At 43.0% G+C, this 13266-nt stretch overlaps 1 protein-coding gene across 1 annotated transcript; it reads left to right on the forward strand.

The window, feature by feature from the left end:
• The first annotated feature begins 1799 nt into the window (after nucleotides 1-1799).
• Nucleotides 1800-12755, forward strand: LOC112454860 (acidic leucine-rich nuclear phosphoprotein 32 family member A-like). Its single transcript, XM_025016486.1, has 8 exons — nucleotides 1800-2359; nucleotides 9851-9994; nucleotides 10183-10302; nucleotides 10396-10508; nucleotides 10591-10694; nucleotides 10809-10879; nucleotides 11121-11208; nucleotides 11417-12755. The coding sequence occupies exons 1-8, from the start codon at nucleotides 2312-2314 to the stop codon at nucleotides 11482-11484; spliced, it is 756 nt and encodes a 251-aa protein (XP_024872254.1). The 5' UTR covers nucleotides 1800-2311; the 3' UTR covers nucleotides 11485-12755.
• Nucleotides 12756-13266: the final 511 nt, after the last annotated feature.

Genomic DNA, 13266 nt, shown 5'->3' on the forward strand with positions numbered 1-13266 from the left:
CGAAAGCTCGGACTGGAGTCGGAGCGCGAGTCAAACGAACGAAGGTTGTCAGTTGTCACACGAGCGAGTTGGCTCCGGCTCCGCTTTTCCTCCCCTCCGGATTCTCGCGCGACGAGCGACGAGACGAAAATTTCCGACACGCGCGCGCGTCCGAGCATCGAGAGATGCGAGCGTGGGTTTCTCTGCAATGGTATGCTTTTTTACCTGGAAACGATACGCGCGGTGTAAAACGCGATAAGATTGCGCTTCTAACTCAATACTCAATATTGACAGAAATTTGAGAGAATTCGAGTTTTGCTTGCGTCGGTATACGTCTCGCGGCTACGCGGCTGCGTTATTTTTCTCGCGCAAAATCTATGAGATTTCGCAAACGGAATATTTTTACTTTGCGGAATGTTTAACATATTTGTTAGATGAGCCGTATATGAATAAATTGAATGAAAGGCAGGTTAATTTGCGCGTATAATGCGCAATAAAATTATAATATTGTTGACTCTAATTCCAGCTTTCTTAAGAAATAATTGAGAAATAATGAATTCCTAATTAGGACGAACAAAAATGTGAAAGGTGTTTTTTTTCCGGTAAACGTCGATTAATCGACTCTTTTAAAACAACGAATGCGCGATCGCATATGTTGGTAATTTTAGAACTCCGATTGCTTCGTCAATAACGCATTCGAATACGTGGGATTCAAATGAAATTCGAAATTAGAGTTTGATCGTAAAAAGACTCGATTTAGGAAACACAATCACGTGTTATTATTATACATGTATAATACATTCATGAATATTGTGTAATTAAATTGTCACATAATGTAATCTGCATTTTTACGCAATTTTTCTTTGTAAGGGATATAATTACTCAGGAGAAAATATCAGGAATAATTAAATCGTAAGCTTACAATAATTTTCATTTAGAATAATTTAATTAAAGAAGCTTTCTAATTAATATAGTTTTTATTATAGTATTTCACACGGCGCTTCTAAATCTATCAATTAGAGAAAAGTAACAATTAATATATATCGTCTATCGCCTTTAATTATAGCGTTATATTGAAGATATCTGAGTTTTTTTCTAATAAAATAAACTCCCGATCGGTTGTTTTTTGCACTTATACTTTTTCAATATAAGGTATCGTCAAAATGGTGACTGCCACGCAAGTTAAATGTTGCGATGACCATGAAGCAATTATAATAATCCATATACAGTTTTATGTATTAAAATTAAATGTAAGATTAGTCCTCAGGATTACTGGAAAAAAACATCTGGTTCGTTCATTTTCCACCAAAAAATACTGGTTGAATCTACTAGAATCTAATTGTAAGGTATCGTTGCTTACACAGAGTATTCCAGAAATTTTACCAATTTAGCATGCATTTTTAACAAAAGATACAATATAGTCATTCGTCTTCCGCTAATCGATTTAGTAGTAGTGAGTTTTGTAGACTTTCATTAAAAAATAAGTTATCAAGCATCTGTAGGAAGTCTCGAAACGGCAAAATTATTTCTAGTAGAGAACGCGGCGACGCTACGGACGCTACGTTAACGCAAGCGGCCATATTTGAACGCGGCGAAGTGTGGCGCGCTCCGTCGAGGATTCGACGCGACGGCCGACAGGTGGCGCGCGGCGGTCTGCGCCGAACGTCCGGATTGGCCGCTTCGAAAGTAGTGCCAGACATGTGTCTCGTTTCCCGCCTCCGATGCGGCTTGTGTTGTGTTGCGTGTGGGGGAGCGGGAACGGACGAGCGGTGAGGGGGGAGGGGGGCGGTGGGAGAGGAGAGAAGCGAAGAGGAGAGGAGGACACCGCCACACAAGTCCGGCGAGTCGGCGGCGAGCGTAGAGACACGTAGAGACGCGGCGCGTAAGGGCTTGCGGACCGGAATCGAACCGCGGGTGTCGAAGGTGGTTTCTCGTTTCTCTCTTCACTGCTGGTGTCCTCCTGAAGCACGCCACACGGGAAACGCGTCGGACGCACCAGTCATCACGCACGTCAAAGCTGGGGCACGCCACGCACTGCAGCAACAGCAGCAGCAGCGACGATTGAGATCGGGTTGGCACAATTCGACGTCTCCGCGCAACTGCCCGGTGACCGAGCGAACGTGTTGGTTCTCGGCCGTGTCCGTCCGTCATATTATATTCCCGGCCCCGAGAGAGTGAGAGAGGAGCAAGGTTGCTGGCACACGTAGTTGGTGTTGCGACGCAGCGGGAGGAGGCGGCGGAGGAAGAGACGGACGGCGGCGGCGGTGGCGATACGTTGCGCGGTACGGAGCGGAGCGAGAACGAGCGGATCGGGGACTGCCGATTGCCGGCCATGGAGAAGCGGATAGAACTCGAGAAGCGGGGAAAGAAGCCCGGCGACGTAAGACAATCCTCAAATTTCTTGTACTCGCGCCTCGTCTCTAATCTTTATCTCTACCGCACCAATCTTTTCCTCTCCCTCCCCCGCGCGTTCTGTGTGTGCGTACGTGTGTCTCTCCGTGTCCCCCCCTGTGTTCGACGTGCGGCCCCGCGGACACTTTGCGTTTTCGCACGCGCCGCTTTATTACGCGGGTATAATGGACCAGCACAGCGTGCGTCACGAAATTTCAACCACGCGTCCTCGTCGTCGACGCATCGTCATTAACCGCCTTGGGAATCTCACGAATCTCGCGTTAAACCGCGGCGTTCGTCGTGCCCGCGAAAGAGAGAGAGGAGGAGGGAGAGAGAAAGACGGAATCGCCGCCGTGTTGCCTCGACGCTTCAGCGGCGACAACAACCACGCACTCGCTAATGTGGCACGCCGTTCTGGCCGCACACTTCCGTCTGTCTCTCTCTTTCTCTCTCTTTCTGTCACGCGCGCCCTTTCTCATTCTCGCGTTCGAACGAATTTCGTCTCGGGACAAAACGGCGACCGCGTGGCCGTCTCCCGTCTTCGGGCTCTCGTCGCCGATCGGGGGGGACGGCATATGCACGCACTGACGATGCATGGCCGCGAACGAGCAACGGGCATGGCATGGCGCACCGCGCCGCGCCGAGGAGAGAACTCGTCGTTCCCTCTCTCTTTTTCTCGCGCGCGCTTCCATTCGCCCGCTTTCTCTCTCTCTCTGCCTTCTCGCGCGAATAAAAAAAGAAACGTGGCTCTCGCGCTCCGCGTGCAGTTTCCTATCCGTATATCCCACGGACTACTCCATTTCTCCGTCTTCCCTGGCTTCTCTTCCTTCCTTCCTTCCCGCTTGATTTGCCTGCGCGCTCGCCTCGCGGCACGACTACGCTTCATTTCGCTTTGTTGCTGTCGGCAGCGTGTCGGCCAATCGCCCTCCCCGCCCGCGGAAGTGATCTCGCGACACGGACGATCGGATCGGAGTCGCGTCGCGTCGCGTCGCGTCCAAATTTCTCGGGTGACGCGCGACACGCGATCGCCCCGCCGAAATAAAATGGTACGAGGTTACGCTCGCGTGGCTACCGCTACCGTACGCAACCCGTTGCTCCTTCTCGTTGCGATCTTCGCACCCGTCCGTCCGTCCGCCCGTCCGCTCGCTCGCTCGCTCGCCCGTTTGTCCGCTCGCTTTCTTATCGCTGCGACGCGGGGAGAGAAAGAGATTTCGCTCCGAGTTACGTCGCGCGCGCGCGCGAGCGCGCACACCCACACACACACACACAGGCACGCGAGGACCTCGGAGTGGAGTTACCATTTTTCCGGTGGCGTGGAAAGCGGGAAGAGGCACGCGCGACACCGGCTTCTCCGGTGCGCGCTCCGCGTGATTAATGGTGGATTCTCACCAGCCCAGCGTCGTCGTCGTCGTCGTCGTGCGTCGGCCGACTTTACCCGCGGACAATTGATCGAGAGCTTGATTCTCCGCCTCCTTCCGGATGATAGCGTTGGTTGCAATATAAATGAAGATGAATCCGTTTCTCTCTCTCGCCGCGACTTTATTTTCGCGCTAATAGACGTCCACTTATTGCGCGACTTGATTTTTTCGTGATATAATCCGTATCGGTGTTGCGCGAACTACGCAGAATATACACGTCGAATGCAATTCTAATTTAAGATACATGTGTCATATACATACATGTGTATAATCAAGTAAATAAAATATGTGCCGATATACGGTCGGGCCGATCTTTTGTGCCTAATAATATTTCAATTAATTTATGTACATTTTTCGTTTTGCAAACCACGCGCCGTTATACTATCGGTCTTAGAACGCAGTCTGGAGCTGAAGCTAGAATAGTACAAATCACATAAATTGATAGTCAATTTAACAACACCGAAACTAATACGCATCTTTAGAAACCGCAAAGAATACGTTGCGAAAAATATCCATCCGTTTGAATCTGGACCTCCTCATTATCGGTCAGGCGTCTTCACCAGTTCGACCACTGAAGCATATTATATACATATACATATATGTAGCTGCAATTATTTATGTATAGCATATACATATACATATATACATATATGTAGCTGCAATTATTTATATATAACATATACACACATAATTACAGCTCTACGTGAATCCCCCTTCCGGCGTTTACCGACACCCATGTATTTGATACACATATGCGAGCGGGTTGACACCCAAATCCGGGATTGATTCGAAACTAATTTTCCGTGACAATGAGCATATTTAGGAATAAACGCGTAAACATGAATGCGTGTCTCGTAATATTTTTTTTTTTTTAATGAGTTTTTTACGAGCGCACGGGCGTGTAAAATTATCGATAAATCTTGCATAAGTGCAAAATTATGCACTCGAATGAATATCAATCTCAGGATGCCCCCGGGAATGAGTCACTTCGCGCTATTGTGTGAAAAATCGTGCCGTGATTCCAGTTTAATTTGTATCGCTTGTTCTTGCTCGGGAATCAATCTGCTTAGATCGGTACACCGAATTACGTAACTTAACGCGTGCATATATGTCCGTGGTTTAAATACGCGAAACGAAAATCGTTGCGACGTCACGGGGAGAGAGAGAGTGAGAGAGAGAGAGCTAATTAAATCAAATCAGTCCGCGGGATAATATATTTTTAGAACAAATTTGCAAAACGGTATCAATCCGTTTGAATGTCCATTGGGCTATTCGTGTACACGAATGTTAACGGTAATAAAATGTAATTGAGAGACAGGGTCCGATGCGGTGCCATAAATGTGATTAGAGCTAATCAGCGAAATACTTCGATAATGGATTTTCCACGGATTTCACTGCGGACGAAACGCGTCAAATTCTCCATTAATGGTTACGACCCGTGTCCATTAATTAAACGTGACTCTATGCAAAGAACCGAATAATAATCGTCCCCCCCCCCCCCCCTCGAGTTTTGTGACAGATATGTGTGATACGTCCGTTAAATGGCAATTAGTAGAGAGGACTTGTAAAATTTTGGAGTATTTCTCGTGCAACTGATATTATAAAAATCAAATTAATATATACAAGAGAATCGTCTAATCGAGAATGATTTAGATATTTAGAAATTTAGATGTACCATGCGTTTCTCAAGTAAACTTGTCGAAATTTCACTTTAATGAATCGAACTTGAACCGTTATTTCGTCGAATATCTCTATGATTATACATGTAATTACCGTTTCCATAAAAATCCTCTTTGAACTTTATATTGATCGAATATCTTAAACATGGTCTATATAGATATTTCGAAAAAAATGGAACTTGTAACAACTTTGAACATGTTTATAATTACATTTAAATTTAAGAATGCAAGAAAACGCTGTATACACAGATGATATAAATTATAAATAATTCCTTTGAGATTGAAAGTCTATATTTCCTTAATTAAAAGAATGGTATTTTTAGTAAAACTAAGATTTTTAGTTAAATCTTTTTTAATGCCAATTAATTTAGAATTTCTATATTTTTTGTATGCTTTTTTTTATTTCTTATGTTCTTAGACACGAAATTCCATGTTTAAAATGTAATATTTCACAGCACGTCTCTTATAAGAGTTTTTTTTTTTGAAATGGGTTCTTCTTGGTTATAATAAAGCAAAAGTATGATAGTGCTTAGTGATAATAATCGTTCCCGAGGATCTTTGCGATTTGCGACATCGATCGGTATAAGAAGGCCGCAACGAGGTGTTTCCTTTCCCGAGCGAGGGCCAAATCTTGACGCGAAGCTTTGCAAACGTTCTCAACGGTAGTTCGATATATCGAAACCTACTAACGGTGTTTCGTACTTTTGGTCAATCCGAAAATATCGACGTAAGCATCGCCTCGGCGACTTAACGCCTGACATTTTGTCATCGATGCGTGTTAAAGTGCAAAGGACTTTACACTTGCTGACGCAGTTCGCGGAGAAAGTTCCTGAAAAAGGCGTCTTGTTTTCTATATCAAAAAACGTAGATGCTGATAAAATCAAACAATTAGCAACCCAAGTAATTTTGTCGCTAGACAGAACTGCCTTGGGTTGCTATTAATTTCTTGTTGCACTTCCTGTAGATTGTGTCCTCCCTTTCTCTCTCGCAATATCGCGATAGAGATCGTTACGTGATGCGCGTGAAGAATTAACGCGACATATGTTTACCCGATTAATGTATTTTTTAGCATCGAGGCGTCGCCACCGATCCTCGTCCGCGCGAAAAAGCGTGTTGCGCGCGCGTCGCCAGCGGCCGCGTTATGTAAATGAAACGGCAAGGCGCGCGCGCCGCCATAAACGAGGCGCGTGCACGCGGCAATCTGGAAGTCGCCATTGCACCGCGCCGCGCGGCGTGGCGTCGCGTCGGGACGCCTTCACCGCCGCGTCGCGACGTCAACTCGTCGTCGATCCGCGCGTCCCGTCACACCTCGCGTTTCCACGCGTGCATGCGTGCGCGCACGCGCACGCGTGAGCACGAATCACCGCCGTGCGCACCGGATCGCGTTTCGTGACGCGTCGCCAATCGCCGCGCCGCCATCTTGGACGAGTCCACTTTGCCGGCTGATCGCCGCCAACCGGCCGCCGCGCCGCGCCGTGCCGAGTGGCACGCGCGCGCACGCCTCGCGCGCGGCCACGGCGAACGAATTTTTTCACCGTGGCGACGCGACGTAACGTAAACGTCACGTCGCATCGCCGAGCCGAATCGAGCTGCCTGCTCAGCCGATGTCAGCCGGCATCGCCCGACTTTCTCAGGTGCATCGCCGCGTCCGCGTCCGCGTATGTCTCTGTATGTATGTACGCGCGTAGGCGTTCGCAGAGCCGTAGCTAGGGTGTGGCGTCAGAAGAGCAGGGCTTCGGCGTGACGCGACGCAATTTTGGAAATAAAATTTTCTCGCGCGCGCTCCCTTCGTAAAAATTATTCTACCTGTTCGTCTTAACGCGTGAATTTATGCGTATATTCGAAACGTACTCCGATAATCGTCTAAATTCATGTGTTAAAGCATTAATAAGCTGTGCAGCAGTATAGCCACATGGACATTCCGCGTAGTTATTTCTATATTAAAACGAGAGAACGGGGGCAAATCTCGTCTTAATATCTTTACTGTTATACATCATCCTCGTTCCTAAATGCATAAGTTAAACAGATGTCGAGTCTATACGTGCTAGTTACAATCGCGAGCAGCTCTTTATACATATTTACGACTCTGAAACTTCACCCACTCCGCGTTGACCACCCGCGTCGCATTTGCAATGCATCTTGGACGCAACAGTGCCGTACTACGGTCCGGGACTACTCCGGAGCACACATGGCGGCTTCGATATTTTCCAAGTTGAGAAGGTTCAGGTCGATCCTTACGACGCGGTCAAAGGATGCATGCTCTGCATTTAAATTTGTTATAACGTCGCGCGGATTTAGAAATGAATATAGAAGGGCGTATCTTGTGGGCGAATTTGTGGGCGTAAGACGAGAATATCGTTCTTCGGCGATAATAATAAAACCCGCACAGTTGCGTAATCGTGCGATAACGAAGCGTATCCGTCTTTGTTACGGAAACCACGCGACAATTTCGCATTTCAAAACACCGAAGAATCCTATACAGCGGCGTAACGTGCGCGCCTTCCTGGTTGCCTTGATCCGTGACTGTCATTGATCCGCTCCTATGACACCTCGTGACGTTACCACTACGATCGGTGCAACACGGGGGTAATATATAACCAACCTGCCGGCCGATTGGTCGCGTGGAGTACGCAAGATATTTAGGCGAGGAGTATAGGATGAAAAAATTATATGTGTAACTCGATCAAAAATTAAATCCAATAAACGCAACACGTTGTGTGTTTGCTCATGATGTTTAACTTTGGTTTCGTGAAAAAATTTGCGCGTTAAAATTATTATATATAAAATTATATATATAAATGATATTATAATAAAATTATTATATAAATTATTATATAGATTTATCTCTCAAGAATACAATTTTTTTTCAATGCGTATAAATATATGCTTTATTATTTCTTTGGGTATTGATAGTGTAATGTCGGTCTTTAATAGTGTCGTCAATCATTTTTGATTGGTAATAGAGATCAATTATATTAATTTCCAATAGATAAATGTATAATAGATAAGATAAAAGCTAAAGTTTTTGATATTTCTTAGCATAGAAATAATGACTTAATATATGAATACAAAATATACATATACATATAATTTGTTTTCTATATTTCTTTATTTATCGAACATGAATCAATCTCATCTACAGATTATCGCTCATCAATGCAAAATGCGATATATCAATCTACATATCAACGTGATCTACATCATTATAGAAATAATTGTACTAAATGTATCGGAATATCACGGAGTGTCTCAGTAGTTCAAGTTCTAACACTATATTCGTGACAGAACATCGGCGCGATCGCGATGTAAAAAGGACACCGTATAAACATCGCGCGTAATGGCGGCATTAGCGAGATCGATGTGAGCGGCCAATCAAAAATCTACTCCGGCGCACCTAATATACGGCGCCATGGAACGCCTGGGCGGCTGAACCACTTTTTTTTTTAAATTTGAAAGACGAAACTCCGATTGGCCGTTCGCTAATAGAAACGAGTGCACCGCCAACGGAGGTGTTACACCTTGCCTCATTATATCATGGACGCGATAACGTAATATGGAAGTATCGATACTTCCGGCATCGAGGCATCCGGTATCGATGATGACCACCCCTCGTCCCCCCCCCCCTTCCCTCCTTTAACCAACCCCCCCCCTCGTACTCGTCGCGTGCCGCAGTCCGCCGTGCTTGTCGCTCGCCGGCTTTTCCGACGCCGCTAAACAAGACGCGGCATGCACTCCGCTTACCGTCACGCCGCTCCACCGCCCCCTCCCCCTTCCCCCCTTCACTCTGTCCACCGTCCTTCATCTCCCTTCCCGGCTCTGCTCCGCGCCTTCTCTGTCCTCCTATCCGGTCCCGCTCTCTCTCACCCTCTGGCCTTTCTCTTTCTCCGATCAATAAAATAGCCCATCTCCCGCGAAAGCTTATCGCTCGTTTGAATTTTAGCGGAGGACGACTTTTTCGACCGCGAGCGCCCGTCACCGCGCGACCCGTCTGTCCGCAACCTGAGCGAGAAACTCGCGCGATTCCCGCGGCCGCGCGAACCCGACTATGATCTCGATTCGAGTACGATTTCACGAATCGATGATCGACACTCGCTTCAAAATGCGGTCATTCGCAAATTCAGAAATATTAACATGATTATTCTCGGTTTCAGTTATATTTTAAAGAAAACAGTAATATTTGGCATATATTCTATACATACTCTACACACGCGATTTCTTTTCTTCGAAATTGATATTAATTAAAAATCGCACGATGCAATATAATTTTTTAAGCACGCTGCGATTTAGCTAATATTGCATGGAAACCGCTTCTGATATTTATGTGGACTTTCTTTGTTTGTTAGTCACTCGTAAATAATCATATGATTCACGTTCATGTTACAGATCAAAGAACTTGTTCTTGATAATTGCCGGAGTACGCAAATTGTGGGCCTGACAAATGAATTCAGCGCTCTGGAATCATTAAGTCTTATCAACGTGGGTCTTACCAGTCTAAAAGGCTTCCCAAAATTGTCCAGTCTTAAAAAGGTATACATTTGCTTATCACAAAGTAGCTATTCAAGATACTTGTTAGATTATCATAAAAATAATATAAATATTAAAGTATTCTTTAATATAAATATATTAAAAAATGAGCGATTTCGAAAAAAAATAATTGTCTTTATCGCACAAATAAGTTTTTTATTGCAAGTACAAATTATCTTTGTTTTGTGCAGTTGGAATTAAGCGACAATCGGATTTCGGGCGGTTTAAATCTGCTTGATTCGAGCCCGAAGTTGACTCATCTGAATCTGAGTGGAAACAAGATCAAAGATCTCGATACGCTACAGCCATTGGTAAGTTCTCGCGCTTGTTACAGAAAACTGAAATCTATCTATCCGATCTATCGCCAAGTAAAATCACTAACACGAAGGTCTTCCGTATTCCAGAAAGAGTTCAAGAACCTGAAGAGTCTGGATCTGTTCAACAATGAAGTGACAAATATGGATAATTACAGGGAGAAAGTCTTCAATCTTATTCCCAGTCTACGATATCTTGACGGGTATGAAATTATACTGAGTTTGCTTTGTTACTTTGTTTATATTTTCTCAAAGCGGCTAATTATGTTTTGTTTGTGAATTCAGATATGATGCCGATGATTGCGAGGTCGACAGTGAAGGGGAGGATGATGAAGTCAATGGAAATGAAGATGGAGAAGGAGGTGGCAATGAAGAAGACAGTGAAGAAGGTTGGTTGAGAGTGTAATCTAATAATTGTAACAAAAAATTCGATTAATAAGATGTTTATTAATAATAAAAAAAATAGTTATATCAATATGCATATTAAACATATCGAAATATAGTTTCAGATGAAGAAGACGAGGAGTTCCTGGATGACGACCCAGGATTAGATATCGTCTACAAGGATAAGATTGTGAGTTTAGTTCATTTCACATTTAAGTAATTCATAAAGTTAAACCGAAAGCGTGTTAACACGAGAATGCTTGATGGAATGTCCATCGAGATTTTTCGCTCATTAAACATTTGTTATCCATAATATAATAATAATAATATGTAGGTGTTATTGGTTGTTTATATAGCATATTAAATGATCTAACTTTATTTAATGAAATAGGTTATAATATAAAATTAAAAAAAATATATATCGGTTACAGGACAGTGACGAGGAGGATTATATGGGCGAAGAAGAAGAGGAAGATGATGATGAGGATAACGAAGACGACGAGCAGGAGGAAGAAGAAGGTATAATCCTCAGATATTTATATTATTTTTATTGCTTATTTTTATATCTAGAATTTTAAAACCTAATAATAGTTTAAACGAATATGCAGTATAAATATTGAAATGTCGTAATTATTTTAACGAAATCTTTTTTATTCGCTTATCGCTTATCGCACACATGTTATAAGCGAACCTATTTCTATAATGGAACCAATTATGTTTTGTGCAGAAGAATCTCCTGTTCGAGGAAAGAAAAGAAAAATTGACGAAGTAGGAGGAGAGAATTTGAACGCTTAAGATGGAGAGGGCTGTCTCTGGTACTGTTGAATGAGTGTAAAATTCATATAAATAATAACAATAATTGCGATGCCGAGTGAACAGCTGGGAATCAAACTAATCGACCGACCAATGACAGACTACAGTTAGTGATATGAATTTATCAGTAAATCATTGACTGCGAGGAAATTGTCTGTGTAACAACAAAAGATTTATCGTATGATAGAAGCGGAATGTGAATGAAAAGCGCAGTGAGGAAAACTGGGAAAGAAACGGATAATGATGGCATAAAAATAGGGCTGCATTCCAGCTGGACACAGCACAGTTTTAGTTATACTAACGATATTTTATATAGAGTATATAGAGTTAGAGTATTAGTGGTGTTGCATAGAGTGGGAAGAAGATCGAGGGGAAAAAGCGCGAGAGAAAGGGAAAAGGAGAGGGCGAAAGTGAGAGCATGAGAGAGCCGAGAGAGTGCGCGTGTGTGTATGCGCGTGCGAAAGAGACGGAAATAGATCGCGGGAGGTAGCGGGGTTTTACACTTGAAGGAGCATCTTGTCTGTTAGCTCCTGTCGGCCAAAGGCTGGTCACGCTGGAATGCGGTCATCGTTAATCAGTAAATAAGGTTACATAAGTTACATTTTAAATACATTATTATTGTACCGTGAATAAGTATAGAGTAAATGAGGAACAACTTTTGTACAGGTTTACACCATACATCGAGGTGCATTATATGCCTCTGTGATTTTTGGGACAGAAAATAAAGAGAGAAATATATGTTACTCGTATACGTGTAAACGTATATATCCGACAAGGGATGGTGGGATGGGGATTAAGGAAGAGTACGTTAAAACAGAAAACAAAAAAAAATACAAGACGGTTGCTGCGAACGATGGCAAATTGTGCGCGTTCTTCGCAAGAACGTTTTACATTACGGAGATATCCGATATCAACGAGTGACGGATAGCGAATAGAAAATAATATCGTAATATTTATATTATTGTTTTCAATCGCGTGATTCCGATAGCAGAGGAGCGAGAGTTAGGACCGTTTATATCCAGATAACGTGGAACACGAAATTCTCCGATACACCTCGACGTGTCGAGCGTTGCACATAACGCGGACCCGGTGTTATCCTAACTTAGACTTTTTTCTAGTAAGTTTTAAGTTCCAGATATTCTATGTACAACGGCGATCGACCGCCCGACGCATGGCTGTTAGGATTATTGTTATTTACTCTCGGGCATTGCGTAAATGTTGTGCTCTAATATAATGTAAAAGGATCAATTTGATTATTACGATTTATGATATTCTCCTACTTCTGAAAATAATTGTACAGCTATAACTTGATTTTTTCTTTTATATATATATATATATATATATATATATATATATACATATACACACACATATATATATATAAGGCATCACAGATTTATCGTGTTTTCTTTTACCTATATATTCTATAATAATTAGGCTAATACTTTTTTAACAAAAAAAAGAGAAACAGTAAATATCAAGAAACATCTTTGTTTTGTTTTGAGTAAGTCTTTTTTTATTGGAAATTTAATATCATTTACTTCTCCAAGTATTTGATAATGAAAATTAAAGAGCTTATGCCGTATATTGAACTTCTATCGAGACGAAAAACTGAAATATATATGTGATATATTATTTCTAATAAAAGAAGATACGATAATTCTAGGACATCCTGTGTATGCCAAAGCATAAACAGTAAATTATGTTGATTGATTTCTATGTAACATAATGTAACTGCAGTAGGCCTCAGTCTTTGGAACGAAT

The sequence above is a fragment of the Temnothorax curvispinosus genome, unplaced genomic scaffold (assembly GCF_003070985.1).
Source record: "Temnothorax curvispinosus isolate PA1 unplaced genomic scaffold, ASM307098v1 QBEX01005452.1, whole genome shotgun sequence".
In the NCBI taxonomy this organism is placed as follows: Eukaryota; Metazoa; Arthropoda; class Insecta; order Hymenoptera; family Formicidae; genus Temnothorax; species Temnothorax curvispinosus.

What these genes read in the sequence shown, in the direction of transcription:
- LOC112454860 (XM_025016486.1), top strand. Translation starts at nt 2,312, where the DNA reads ATGGAGAAGCGGATAGAACTCGAGAAGCGGGGAAAGAAGCCCGGCGAC. An exon ending in AATTGTCCAGTCTTAAAAAG is followed by an intron (nt 9,995 to 10,182) that starts GTATACATTTGC and finishes TGTTTTGTGCAG; the next exon opens with TTGGAATTAAGCGACAATCG. An exon ending in AGTCTACGATATCTTGACGG is followed by an intron (nt 10,509 to 10,590) that starts GTATGAAATTAT and finishes TTGTGAATTCAG; the next exon opens with ATATGATGCCGATGATTGCG.